Genomic DNA, 14,498 nt, shown 5'->3' on the forward strand with positions numbered 1-14,498 from the left:
CTTTCTGACCTCTCTGGAGTCTTTGATGTTGTTGACCAACTTCTAGGTTTTCAGGATACTACTGTTTTCTACTTCCTCTCCTATCTGATTACTGCTTCTCAGTTTCTTTTGCTAGATCCTTACCAAGTTACATCCCCTATCTGTAGGAGTCCCACAGGACTCTATCAAGAATCCTTTCCCTCTCTCCTTTGATACTACTTGTAATGCATACTTCACTTGATAAATCTCAACTCCCATAGACTCAATGTTATCATCCCTATGCTGATGATTCTCAAATCTACTCATTCAGCCTTAAACTTGAATCATACATCTCCAATTGCTCATTAGAAATTTCAAATTGGATGTCCTAGAGAGACCTTAGAATTCACCCTGTCGAAAACAACTCAATGTTTTTCTCTCAAACTCTCCCCTCTTCCAAATTTTCCTATTATTTTTGAGGGTACTAACATCCTCCCAGTTGCCCATACCACTTCACATGTATTGCTATTTACTTGCCTACTCCCAATCCAATTTATTCTCAAGACCTGGTGATTTTACTTTTGTGACATCTTTTCTGTATGTCTCCTTTTCTCTGATACTGCCATTGCCCTGGTATAGACACTTATTCCCTCATGCCTGGACTACTGTAATAGTCTACTGATTGTTCTACTTGCCACAAGTCTCTTCCTAGTTGCCAAAGTGATTTTCCTAAAGGTGTAAGAATTAAAATTTAGTTATTATAGCTATATATTAAAAATATGTGGCCGCCAGGAATCAACAATTCAGGTTGATTCCGTAATTAAATCAGACCCAAGTCAGCATCGGGTTGAGGAGTTTATTTATACAATCAGGAAGGTAAAGTAGGGATAAGGAGAAGAGGGAGGTTAGAAGTCTAAATAAATGAAGCTGTAAGCCACAAGGCCCAACAGCCAGATAGGTAGAGTTTAGAATTGGCCCAGCTAGGCCAAGGAAGCCAGCCTAACTTACCCACGTGACAATATAGAGTGTAAGCTGTCTGTGGTCTCAGGAGATGCTTCTTCCTCCAGTTCCAGATGGCAACTGCCCCCACAGGAAGTTCACTCACTTACTTAAAGAGATCATGTCTTTCATCACTTCCTGTGGTCCACCTCTAATTCAAATGGACAAATGGCAGTTTCTACATTGATTTGGACTGCCCAAAGGGCAGTCCCTTATTCTTGATTTGTTACTTATTGTCACGTGTGGGAAACTCGTCTCCCCTCCCCACTAAGGGAGGTGGGAGTGACATCATTAGCACGCCTGGGTTGAGTAGATTTTTGACTATTAATGGGATCTGGCTAATTCTATTTACACAAAGGTCAGGTCCAACCATATCATTCTCCTACTCAATAAACTATAATAGTTCTCTTATTACCTCTAGAACCAAATAAAAAAATTCTGCCTGGCATTCAAAACCATTCATAAACTTGATTCCCTTTATGTTACATGCCTCTATATATTTTGTGATAAAGAGACACTGGCCTCCTTGCTATTGCTCAAAGAAGGCACTACATTTTCCAATTCCAGATATTTTTATTGGTTGTCTCCTGTTCCAGGAAATGCTCTCCCTTCTAGCACCTATGGCTTTAAGTTCTAGCTAAAATCCTGCTTTCTGTAGAAAGCCCTTTTCAATTCTTCTTAACATTAGTGTCATTCCTACTATGAGTCTCTGTTTCCGTGATCAATAAATAACTTTGACTTGTTAGAGGCAATAGTGTTCTATGATTTTCAGCCAGCTTAATATTATTAGAAATTCATCAGTACGAAGAAGATGGGCCTTTACTTTAGAGTAATTGTCCCACCTCCCATCTCTCTGCCTTCATATCTAACATCTTCTATGGTGGAATCCACCACTTTTACCTTAGAGCTTGATGACTAATTCTGCTCAGGTGTGGGTCTATGAAATTTCCAGGGGTTCTATACTTGTCCCCTCTTCATGTCACTAGGATTTAATTATCTGCAATGATATTGCTTTTCCTTAAAAAAAAAAATGTAAGCTCCTTGAAGACAGAGAATCTGCTTAATAAACGCCAATTGAAAATTACATGGCATCTCTTGGGACCAAATGGAACCTCCTAACTTTTCTACAATGTATTCATGTATTTTTGAATCTAGTAAAATTTCACTGTTTCAGAGAAAATGATGGAAAAATCTGTTTGAATTTAAGAAAATTTTTTGAGAATATTTTCAATGAAATGGTCTTGCCACTTTCAGCAACCCCTCTGAAGGTCTGAGTTGCATTTTGCTATCTTCAGAGCTAGGACAAAATGATAGTGATGACAAAGTAAATGAAGTGTTTATTCCAATTTGGCAGTATCTTGGGCATCCTCTTTTCTACTACCATTACTGCCATCCTTGAGAAGTCATTGTCCCATCCGTATGGGCTATTATAATAGTCAGAAAGGCCCACTTGGTAGTCAGTCTGGTCTATGGATCTTTTTTCAAAATCATGTTTTCATATACATAAAATACATAAGATTACTTAGGAAATCTATTATATTCAAACATTTAACAAAATATAAAAAAACAAAAACAGATTTAGAGACCTCTGGTTCACAACTCTTGCTATATAATTCACCCTTCATACCATTGCTGGAATAAAATCTTTCTCATAGATCTTGGGAGAGCAGTGCTTTTTCTTCAAAATTTCTCTAGGTCCTCTACACCCTAACTTTCATTTTATCTCATGTAATTCTCCACCAGGAAAACTTCAGTTAAATGCATGTATTCTCTGCCTGCAGAAATGCTCTCTGTTCTTCATGCATTTTGCTCACACTCTTCTCTATGTCTATAATGGTTTCCCTCCCACTCCTCGCCCACTGTATTCTAATCCATTCTTTAAAGTTCAACTCAAAATGCTTCTTCTATGAAGAGTTTCTTAATGACTAATGAGCTAATCTCCCCCTCAGTCCTCACATTCCACTTGTTTGCTAAGAATGGATTTAGAGCCAAGAAAACATGGGTCAAAATCAAGCTCTGCTACTCATGGTGTGAGCTTGGGAAAAGTTACTTAACCTAGTGACCAGGCTTCAGTTTTTTCATTTATAGAATGACAGGGCTACCCTAGACTAGCGATGGGCAAACTTTTTAAAGAGGGGGCCAAAGGAAAGGAAATGCTCATGCCAGTCTGTTTCTAAGGCAACTCTTTTGAAGTTTCACTGTATTGTACCCTACTTGTATTTGTCAGATTAGGAATAATGTCTAGGGGCCAGATAGAACATTTCACGGGGCCACGTCTGGCTCACGGGCTGTAGTTTGCCTATCAGTGCCCTAGATGTATAAAACCCCTTTTAATTCCAGATGTAGTAAGGTATATACTTATCAGGCAATATTGTGCATTATTGTTATTTGTGTTAATCTTATACCTCCCAGGCCTTGAGAGTAGTAACTATCTCATCTAAGTCTTCTATCTCTCCCAGAACACAGCATCCTGGACACAAAAGGGACTTCATGTTTTCTGAATGAACTGATAAGTTCACAAGATAACTCAAACCAGACTAAGGAAATGTTACCTGATAGAAACCAGTCCTTGAAGTTAAAGGTTCCAAGGGATTTAAATCCTAGGTCTATGACTAGTTAGGTAGGTGTCTATAGAGAGTTTATTCCATTTCTTTTAGACTCAGTCATGTCATTAGTAGAATAAGGATAACAATAAAATGTTTATTATCCTCCTCAGGCTTACTGTGAATATAAAATGAGATGATTCAGAAAGCCCTTCAAAAACCTTTATATTTTCACCCTCAGTTCCCAGAACAGTGCTTGGCACACAATAGATTTTTAATATCTTTGGATTCATTAAAGTGGTTTTTTTTTTAGAGGGAGAGGGTGGTGGTGGTACTGTCTTAAGTCTGCTGAGGAGCTTTAGTGAAGAAAGGCAGATCAGTAACTGTGTCATAACTCCCAGTTCTTAAAGAGTTTCCTGGGGCATGGAGAGGTCTTGTAATCAGGTAGCCAGGAAGGGTTGAGCCAAATATATGATATGTGTTAAAGCAATACAGAAATTTAAATGACTAATATCCCATTGTTTCAAAACTTCTTGAAATTACCTTAAAATTTTGTTTTTCTAAGCATTTTATTTCTTTCCCTTTGTTGCTGTTCATTGTTTCAGTTGTGTCCAACTCTTTTTGATCCCATTTGGTTTTCTTGGCAAAATACTGGACTGGTTTGCCATTTTCTTCTATAGGTCATTTATAGGTGATGGAATTGAGGCAAACAGGGTTAAATTACTTTTTGCTCAGGTCATGCAGCTAGTAATTGTCTGAGGCCAAATTTGAACTCTGGAAATCTTCTTGACTCTAAGCCCAGCACTCTGTCTACTATGCCATCTAGCTACTCTTTCCTGTTCTAAATAGGTCAGCTAATGAAAAAGGAATTTCAGACAAGCCCCTGTCTGAAATGAGTCATTAGCATAGTGATTTACCAGTAGCAACCAGTGCTAAACAATAGTATTTGTTGTGTTATAATTAAAAACTCTTCCATGTTAATTCTAACTGAAAACACATGAATAGGATCTGATTCAATTTTAAGAATCATGCCAACATACCTTTCACCAATTTGCCATCACTGACGACTTTACTGGAAGTGGACTCCTTTTTTGCCCCTGAGGTGCCCTTTCCTCCCATGTCGGCAGCGTCTTCAGACGCACCATCTTCTACCACTTCACGGGCACTTTCAGGGGCAGGCTCTGCGGGAGTCTCTTCTGCTACTGTTGTTGCTGTTACAACCTAAAGAGATTATACATTTCCCAACTGTAACTTGAGTGATATAATTTTAAAAATTGGAAATAAGGAATACATTTAATTAATTAAATTTGGCACTAGCATTTTGATAAGTGTGAACTTTTTCTGATGGAAAAAGAACGAGAGGAAGAATAAAATATTCTTCCACAAGGTCTGATGCCTATGGATTCTCTCTTAAGACTAATGTAGTTTGTGAACCATTGTTCAAAATCTTTTCTTTGGAGATTCTGATTACCAAGGTTGATTTTAGAATGCTAAATTATCCCCATCTCCTTCAGATGAGTCAATTTCCTTTAGTCTGGACATTCAAAGATAGAGGACTGCAGACATCTACTGATAAGCAAGTTGTATCTCACCCCTCCGCCAAAACAGGTATAAAAAGTTAGGGCTTCCATGCTGTTGAGAATAAAAACAGAAGAAAGGCCAATAAGGAGGGATAAACTAAGGAGAGAAAAAAAAAAGCTTTGAATAGGGATAAAATAACATTTTTTTTGACTGACACCAAAGTCAGGGAACAGGCAGGGGAGGTGACTAGATAAAAGCAATAGTGATGGGGTGGAGGAAGGTTATTTTTTTCATGATTACAATCTCAATAATGTAAAGAGCCCCACAGGTGCTCCAGTTGTTCAATATGACATAAAATTTGTATAGAAAATAAAAGAAGATTTAACCTTAAAATTTAAATTTGACTTCCTAGAAACTTAACATTCATAAAAATATATCAAATGAAGTATTCTTATACTATTCTATTTTTGATGTATCTTTGATTTTACCAACGTGGATATTCACTCCTCCAGTCATTATTGTCATCATACCCTGGGCAATTCTTGAGTCTCTTTTTCTTTTTCTATAAATCACTTATAAAGGATGGACCTAATGTTTTGGAGGTCTTCTATTTCTTTAATATTTTGTGGAGGCAAGTACACCACTTGGGCATTCCACTGATTATGGTTCACCAACTAGCTCATCTTTTCTTCTTTTGCTTCCTTAATGATACCTTGTGTATCACTTCCTGAATATAATTTGTCTTTGGTAATATGTTCTGGCTTATTTTCATCCACCATGTTTTTTGGGTTACTGTCAATCTTAATTTTGAGATTATGATCTATTCTAATTTGTAGCCACATGAAATTTTATGTAAGGAGAATATTGGTGTTGGCTTGGAATCATTAACAGCACAGTGAAATTTCTTAAAAGTGATCTTGTCTGTTACTTTTTGGATCTACAATTCCTTCTTGTATTAGATTCTGGGCCTGATTTACTGTCTAGGTCAGTAAAATGAGAGGCTAATTATTGGGCTGACCATTAAGCATCACACTAAACTGTGCAATAGGCATTCCTCATCCATAAGGGCTGATCTCTTTTGGGTAACAATAGATTACATGAAGGTATTAACAGTGTTCCTCTATTTAATAGCCTTGGCATAAAAGATAGCATACAGTTTCTGGGAAGTATGAAACCCAAGGTAAACAAGAAGTATGAGAACCTCACTGCCTCCGCTGAGAGTAAGTCCCCAGGCCTGGATGCACTACAAACCAGAGCACTAAGATTACTGCTGAATAGGTTTGCTAATAAGTACCAGCAATTTTTGAATTTTGAAACTTCACACTTATGTGAAAAAGATCCAAAGGTCTTAGTGGACTATAAGCTCAATGAATAAAAATAATACAGTTGCAAAAAAAGTTAAATGTGATCATAAGATGAATTGAGAGGGACAGAGTTCAGAGTACAGAATTTATATTTGTGTTGTACTTTGTCTTGGTCAGAAAACATCTGGATTACTATGCTCAGTTCTGAATGCCATATTTTAGAAAGGACAGTAATAAGCTGGAAAGTGGCTAACGGATGATTGGGCAAGGCACCTCAATATCATATCACATGAATACTGAAGGAGCAGATAGATGCTTTACTTAAAGAAAAAGTGGATATTTAAGAGAGACATGATAGCTGTATTAACATTTGAAGAGGAATTAGGTATTATGCTTGACTCTAAAGCAGAACTAGCAACAATGGATAGGAAGTTTTAGTGAAGCAGATTTAGATACAAAGTAAGGAACAATTTCTAATGAATTAAAACTATCCAACAATAAAATGGGATGCTTCACATGGCAGTGGGTTTCCCTTCACTTCAGGCCTTTGTGTGAAGGCTGGCTGACCAGTTGCTTTGGTGATTTTGTAGAACTTCTTATCCTGATATGGGTTGGACTAGATGTCTTCTAAGGTTTGTTCCAATTTTGAAGTTTGGAAAGACCATTTGCAAAGAACAACATTTAAAGAACATCCTCATTTGACAGGTAATCCCTTTTCTATTTTCTTTGCACTAGATGTTCCGTGGTTTATTCCCTAAACTTTCTATTCCATTTTAGATTTTTCCTGATCACAATGAGTCATCAATCTTCTCATTATTTATATACATGTTCCCCTCAACTGCTTATCCCTCTTCCCCACAAAAGTGAAGTTCCCGAAGGACAGGAACAGCTTTTTTTTTGTCTTTATATCCCCAGACAAAGGACCACTAAACAAAATTACCTGTGGTTTTATCTATCAAGGAGTCTTGTAGGATGTTAATAGATGCACGAAATATACATGGTTGGAAGAGAATCTTTAAGACTTATTCACCAGTAAGATACTTTTCTACTCATCAAAACACAGTAAATTTTTTACTAACTATACTTTTGAATAGGGTGGTTTGCTCTAGAAAATGTTTTAGGAAAGCTTGCTTATTCTCTTTTCTTAAAGTACACCCTAGTCATATACATAGACAATTTTCATAGATTATAAAGAAATGAGGAAGCCACATATGTCATAGTTGCTGATGTTATCTTGGTCATCTAGGGGTAAGGAATTGTTAACACCATTCATTCATTATATTTTCTTCCTTTGGACTATCCTTTTTTAGCTCTCTTTGAGGACAAGATCCAAGTACCCATAAAATTACATCAGTGGTTACCAGACTTTTGTTTCTATTTAGCCCAGCAGAAGTTCTTATCATTTCCACTTCCTCATATAGTACACTGGGTACTGAGATGTTAGCATTTAAAGCAGGTGGTTCTGTTGCCAAAAATGTTAATAGGTCACTAAAGAAGTGAAGGGAAGGTTGTTCTGTTTCACATATATTTGTTATTTTCTTTGTCTACCTAAATAAATGTTCTGAAGAAGTTATGTTGGGTCTCAAAAACTTTCCCTGGAACCAATCCTTCCTCCCTCCCCTTTTTGTTTTGCAAAGGGACACTGTAATTTTATGATATTACAGGCAATGCTTTACAAATGACCTCTAAAGCAATGCTTCCCTAGATCAACAGTTTTGTTTGCCGGCTGAGGTAGTTTCTGGGATTTTTTCTGGCATCCTTATTTTGGTGACTCATTCACACTCTGTTAGAAATGGGGATAAGTATAGTCAACAGTCTTAAATTTTATCCATTTCCCATTTTTTTTCTCCTAGTCAATATCTTGTTTAAGTAGGCTAGAGGCTAGAGTTTTTGTAGTTTGCTCATATTCATTTTCTGATCCTTATTTTTTCATCTAACTTAGTGTTAATCTTGACCTTTGCTCTAAGTAGTTAATGACTTGACTGAATATAGTTGATCCCGAAATGAGGCCTGCATCGATTATGACGAGTAGTCATTTCCTGCTAAGACACAGTCGATTCCATTTTTGCTGCCTCCTGGGATGCAGGGCTCTGACTGGAGATTTAATTTTATTTTGCTGACATTCAGGTTCACCGTATCTTTCTCCACAATCTGTCTGGAAGCCTGTATTATAGGCCCCTCTTCTGCATAAAAACTGGACTTCAATCCCTGGGATCCTGGGCTCTGATAATCTTTTATGTTATTTTGCCCAGTCAAATGGTATTTTCTCTCTCTAACATTCCCTTATATGTGTGGTCTTAGAATGTAAACTCTTTGAGGGAAGGGGCTATTTTGCTTGCTTATATTTGTATTCCCTGAACTTGACACAATGCTGGGCATATAATAAGTGCTTGATACTTCGACCCTCCCATTCATTCACTCTAACACTCTTTTAAAGTCAAGTATTCATGATATTTAGGCACAAATCTTCTGTATAAGCTTTTTGGCCCTTTTCATTTCTTAACCATGGGCTGGCTACATTTTTGAATATATTTTATGCTATCTTCCTCTGGCAACTTTTGCACAAAAATTACTTAATACCAAGGTATATGTTGATGGAATAGGCTCTTAAAGGAATTTTTTTATTTCATTCTCTGCAACAAAAGGACACTAGAACTGAAGCCAGGAACTTAGATCCTAATTCCAACGCTGTGGCTCATGACTATGGACAAGTCACTCTCTCTCTCTCTGTAAAATGGAGATAATGTTATTAAGACACTTATTAAACAACTATTGTGAAGAAAGTCCTTTGCAAGACTTTGAGAAATGTGAGCTATTATTGATCTGGGCACCACAATAAAATGGAGAACTTCTGAGATGGGTGGCCAGGATGGTATGAGTTCTTGAGGTCCTACCAAGTGAGGATCTAAGTCTAAGGAACAGGAGAGCCTGGAGAGAGAAGACTAGCAAGGGGGATGGGGAGAGACAGTGAAGGCTGACTTTAAGAATCTAAAAGACTATTACATGAAGAGAGATAAGATTTTTTCTCCTTGGCCCCAGAAAGCAGTAATAGGAGCAATAAGTTACAAAGAATTGGATTTAGGTTCAATGTAATGTAAAACTTCCTAAGAACTGAAACTAAACAGAGGTAGAAAGGGTTACTCTTATTAATTCCCCTTTGGGTGTCCCCTCTCACAGATTTTTAACTATCTGCCTAATCATTTGTAGGCAATTCTTGTTCAAGTAAGGGCTAGAAGTTTTGGAGGTTTTTTAAAACTTAGATTCTGTGATTCCACACTGACCTAAATGGCTCCATGATAATTTGCTTCTACTTGGAATAAGCACTGAATGACAAAATAACTAAGTGTCCCATAAAATAAAGTTTCTTGTTATATGTGGGTATTTTAATGGAACTAATTTTTGTCAATTTCTATATTTAGCTTTCTGGTATCTGCAACTTTTAAAATGCTTTCTGTTTTCATTTGTAGTGAGAATACAGGTATGAATGTGGTTTTAGTCCCTGTGCAAAGATCTCTGAAGTTGAACAACAGTTAAATGAGTGTTTATAGAATTTAAAAAACTGTTTCAAAGCAGATTTTGCTCCTCTTGTCATGGACCAAGTGCCATTTTATCTTTTTAACTGTTTCATGGATCACGGTGGCCAAAGAATTCAACTGGAGCCAATTTTCTCTTGAGGCCTCTTTTAAAGTTCAGGTAGGAATGCTTTGGGTAGTGCCATTTGAGGTCTGGTCCATCTTTGAAGGCTTTCTGGTCTGGTAGAACCAGACAGAGCTTGTACTTCAATGGCAAAGCCTTCAAGAACTCTGATCCCACTTTAAGTTGTGATGATGCAGTAAAGTTGGGATACTGTGTCAGCAGAATACCAACACTGCACTATGACATTTTTTCAGTCTCTTTTCAATAGGCATTAAATTAATGCTTGTTCTATTTCTTATGTAGAAAGTAAAGTTATGAACTTTATGTGCTAGACATGTAATCAAAATGATCTTGTCTTTCTAAATTGACTTTTACTGAAAAAAAAATTGTAAATGCATTTTGTATATGCAAATTAGATTAAAATGTAAAGTTTTTTCATTAATACCAATAATTGCATAAGTACCTGTGAACTGTTGCCTCCTTCTTTCTGAAGGAAGAACTGCTTCTTAAACTCATAGTAGGCATTATACTGGTGCCATGGCTGTAGGAATTCAAACCTGTTACCAACAAAATAATTTGTTAATACAAAAATACTGCAAAAGCAAAAAAAAAAAAAAAATTCCACTGTACTATTTGAAGCATGGAATGCTATTTACCACTGACATCTAAAATGGCTTTTGTGTCCTAGTTTCCAGGACACCTTTTGGAAAGCATGGCTTTTGGCCTTTGCATTTTAGGTAATATCAACATTCTTATTTTTAAAAATAAAACATCTTAAGTAACCCAGCATATCATAGATAATTACAACATGTATTTATCAAAAATCCTGTATTAGGAATGACATTTTAAAGAAAGAAATCAAGTTAAAAAAAAAACCTCAAACAGAAAAATACTTGATCTTACCTCTGATCATTCTTGGCACGAACACTAGTCTCAAATTTAATTCCATTCCTAGCAACGTATTCTGCCAACTTGTCAATTACAGGCTGGATGTCCGGAGGTGGAGGAATAATGGCAACCACTGGAGCAAGTGTACTGAAAATATTTGATAACCATTACTTACATTTAGGGAGGGTGCAAAATAATCTCAAAAAGTTTCTTAAAGATTAGTAAAGACTAATATGAGATTAAAAGAAACTGGAATATTCCAAATCTAGCAAAAATAATATTGATGTATCATGGTGGCTCTAACGAATGGACGAAGAAGCATTTTTTAAAACATTTACTATAAGCCAAACTTGGAGTTACAAAATGAACAGCAAAGTACAATGCAGAGTTTTAGCTGCAAAAATGAGAAATGAAACAGGAACATCTCATACCTGGACGGGGTTGTGGCAGAAGCTAGCCCGCTGCTGGACTCCGTTGTAGCTGGGGGTGGGGGCGGCGTAGTCCCAGGTGGGGGAGGCGCGGTTGTTACTCCTGTGGTGCTAGATACATTAACCCCTGCAGGAAGAGCACTGTAGTAAGTAGCAACATCAATTCCCGGGGGTGGAGGTGCAAGACAATATGTTCCATCCGGCAACATGTAGTAGCTATAATACATGGCTGCCACTGTTGCTGTTAAAAAGAAAACAAACTCCTTGAGAGAGCGATACCACCAAACGAGGGCACATTCAGTGTATTTGGGGGTAAAAGTGAGGGGTCTTTCACACCTTGGGAAATGTGCTATTTCCTGTCTGCTTCTTAGCACTCATCTTTTTTTCTGGCCTATCGTATGTATGCTTTTCATGTCAAATCACTTAAGTTAAATAAAGGAGACTCATCATACAAGGTCAAATCAAACAAAGACATAAAGCATTTAAGGTACATATAAAAAGGAATTTAATATAGGGCTCTCTAGAGAAGTTAATGGTTTTGACTTAATGTAGACCAATACTATGACTATTTTGGCATATAAAAAAAATGGCAAAGATCTATCTAAATCAGAAGTCTCCTGGGATTAATAGGAAAATACGTGAACTAATGTTTTAATTAGAAAGCTGTATGACTACATTAATTACTGAAACCACAGTACAAGTCTTTTTGTTGGCCAAATTAGAGAAATGTTATAAATTGGCACAAATCAAAATATAGATTTTTAGAGTAGATGCATAGATCCACTTAAGATTTTTCTTTAAAATGTTAATAATATACTTAACATTAGAAATACTGTCCTGACTAAACAGATTAAATTTTATCTTAGTAAAGTAGATGATGAAAAAGACTTTACTAAGTAAGTAATTTAAAAGCATAAACTAACTTCCATTCTGATTAGTTCAGTCTGGCCAGTCTATAGCAAGGTTTCTCTGCTGGAAAAACAAAATAAAATATCATAGAAGAACGTCAATTTAAAATACCTCAGCAGCAGTGGTTAAGAATTATAGCCTTGCTATCATGAATTAGAAAGACTGCATAATTCATATGTGCTCTAGGCACAATAAAATTATGAAGATTTCTCCCTCAAGAGACTGAAATTCCCCCCCAATTCACAGCTGTTAATGACTTATTTTAGTAATTATACATGTATGGATTTCTAATTGTCACACTGGCACAATGCTTCGCTGGTGCACAGGAAAAACAACATTTGTGAAAACTAGGTGGGTGGCTGTAACTTACTCACCACATTTATCTCCAGCATGAAAATATTTCGTTTCATCACATAGTTGGCAATCTTTAAAGAAAGACCCTGGATTGGAGGAACAATGGAACTACAGGCCAAGACCAAAGTCCTTGGATAGTACTATTTGGGGAATGGGAGGGAAAGGAGCTGTTTGAAAGCACAAAAAAGCAATGTTTTATATTTAAGTCCTTCAAAAGAACTTCCTATCAAAATTAAAAGTTAGTCTAAAAATCTCCACCATGAAATAATTGAAACTCTATGTGGATAATCCCCACCCCTCACCCTGAATCCCCACCCCAAACCAGAAGAAGGGAGAGAGGGCCAAACAATGGAATCTCTTAAGTAAAAAGACTGGCCTGAACTTCTCAAATCATTCATTCAAGACTATAATGTAAAGGAGAAAGGAAGTGGAGTATTAATGAATCTATAGAAAATGCCCTCTCCCCCCCAAAAAAACAGAGGGGGAAAAATTAGAATGAACCTTATCGAGACTACCTCGTCTAGTAACATCATCTGATAGATAAGGAAATTGAGACTCTGAGGGAATGCCTTGTTCACTATCAAGTGAGCTAGTAAATAGCTAGAAAGTGTCCAATCCCATTTCTACCTGATTACTAGTCAGTTATGATTTGAATTTAAATAAACTGTGATCCAGTATCAAGATCAAAGGTTCAATCCTCAAATGGGTCAATTAACTTCACTTGATTCCATTAAGACTACATTCCTTACTCAGGATGTTTCACAAATGTGTGTCCAGGGATATGTATGAATAAATCTGTACAAATTTAGCCCTCTTATTAGAATAAGTAACTCATAGCAAATGTTCTACCCCATGATGATTTAGTAATATTTTTGAATGGAGAGTACAAACAAGACCAGTGTGTTATTTGACATATTGACAGTTACTAGACTCATGAAGACTATTATAAATGCTCATGACAACTAAGGTATGCATATTTCTTGAAAAAGATGTTTTTGTTCTCTCATAAAGTACCTTCTTTACAGTTTTAAGGTTCTTCACAAAATAACTAAACTACTTAAAAAATTACTAGTGAATAATGCTTTGAAGGTACCAAGAATTAGAAACTAGTCAATTTTTTCCTAAAGAAAAAGAAAATGCTGACCTAGGACAACTGATTAGAAAAAAGAATCAAAGTTCTATAAAATTAAAGAAAATTGGCACCCAAGTGCAGGCAATTTGAAGAAACTTAATTTGAAGGCATTATATATTGCACTGCTATTATCTCTCAAGTTAAGACTTCACTGGGTTCTTTCCAAATAATTAGCTACACTTTGAAAGTGAGGAAATGGATATAGCTATTAAATGACTTGCCCGGGTTACAAAACACACCTGTGATGGAGAAAAAAAATCATAAAAAATGCTGGAGAAAAATATCTATTGCTACATAATAAGACATATTTCTTCATATCAAACTATGTTGGTTTGGTAGCAACAATATTATTAGCACTCATCTCATAGACGAGAAAATGAGAGTAACTGTTCTACTCTGATTCATTCACCTAATAATTGTAGGAGTCAAGATTTGAATCAAAGTGTTCTTTAAGTCTTGTGGCCTTTCTACTTTATCAATCTTCTCCACAGGATGAGCCTGATTTGAGAATTTGGTTTTGAAGATGAAACCAATATAATTTAACGTGGGGGATACATTTTAAAATTTACTGTGAATTCTCTGACCAAATACCCATCCATCCATCCATCCATCCATCCATCCATCCATCCATCCATCCATCCATCCATCCTGTGATNTCCATCCATCCATCCATCCATCCATCCATCCATCCATCCATCCATCCTGTGATTTCACTAGCATAGGAGTTCCCTGTGAGGAAACTCTATACCAATGTAAATGGCAACTATTTTGCAACTTAAAAAGTCCATCAAAGAAAGTTCCCTTAAGTACTTTGAGGTTAAGTAAC

At 36.4% G+C, this 14,498-nt stretch overlaps 1 protein-coding gene across 3 annotated transcripts in view; it reads right to left on the reverse strand.

Moving 5' to 3' along the window:
- The window catches only part of LOC123244579 (splicing factor SWAP), a 119,586-nt gene that overhangs the window by 72,346 nt on the left and 32,742 nt on the right, over positions 1–14,498 (reverse strand). For 2 of the 3 annotated variants that reach the window (XM_044673102.1, XM_044673093.1), the window contains exons 8-11: positions 11,281–11,518; positions 10,865–10,996; positions 10,425–10,518; positions 4,541–4,721 (exon numbers count right to left, since the gene is read on the reverse strand). In XM_044673102.1, coding sequence (XP_044529037.1) covers positions 4,541–4,721; positions 10,425–10,518; positions 10,865–10,996; positions 11,281–11,518 — 645 coding nt within the window. The remainder of the gene's footprint in view (positions 1–4,540; positions 4,722–10,424; positions 10,519–10,864; positions 10,997–11,280; positions 11,519–14,498) is intronic. The other variant, XM_044673111.1, reaches the window with a different exon arrangement.

The sequence above is a fragment of the Gracilinanus agilis genome, chromosome 1, assembly GCF_016433145.1.
Source record: "Gracilinanus agilis isolate LMUSP501 chromosome 1, AgileGrace, whole genome shotgun sequence".
Classification (NCBI taxonomy): Eukaryota; Metazoa; Chordata; class Mammalia; order Didelphimorphia; family Didelphidae; genus Gracilinanus; species Gracilinanus agilis.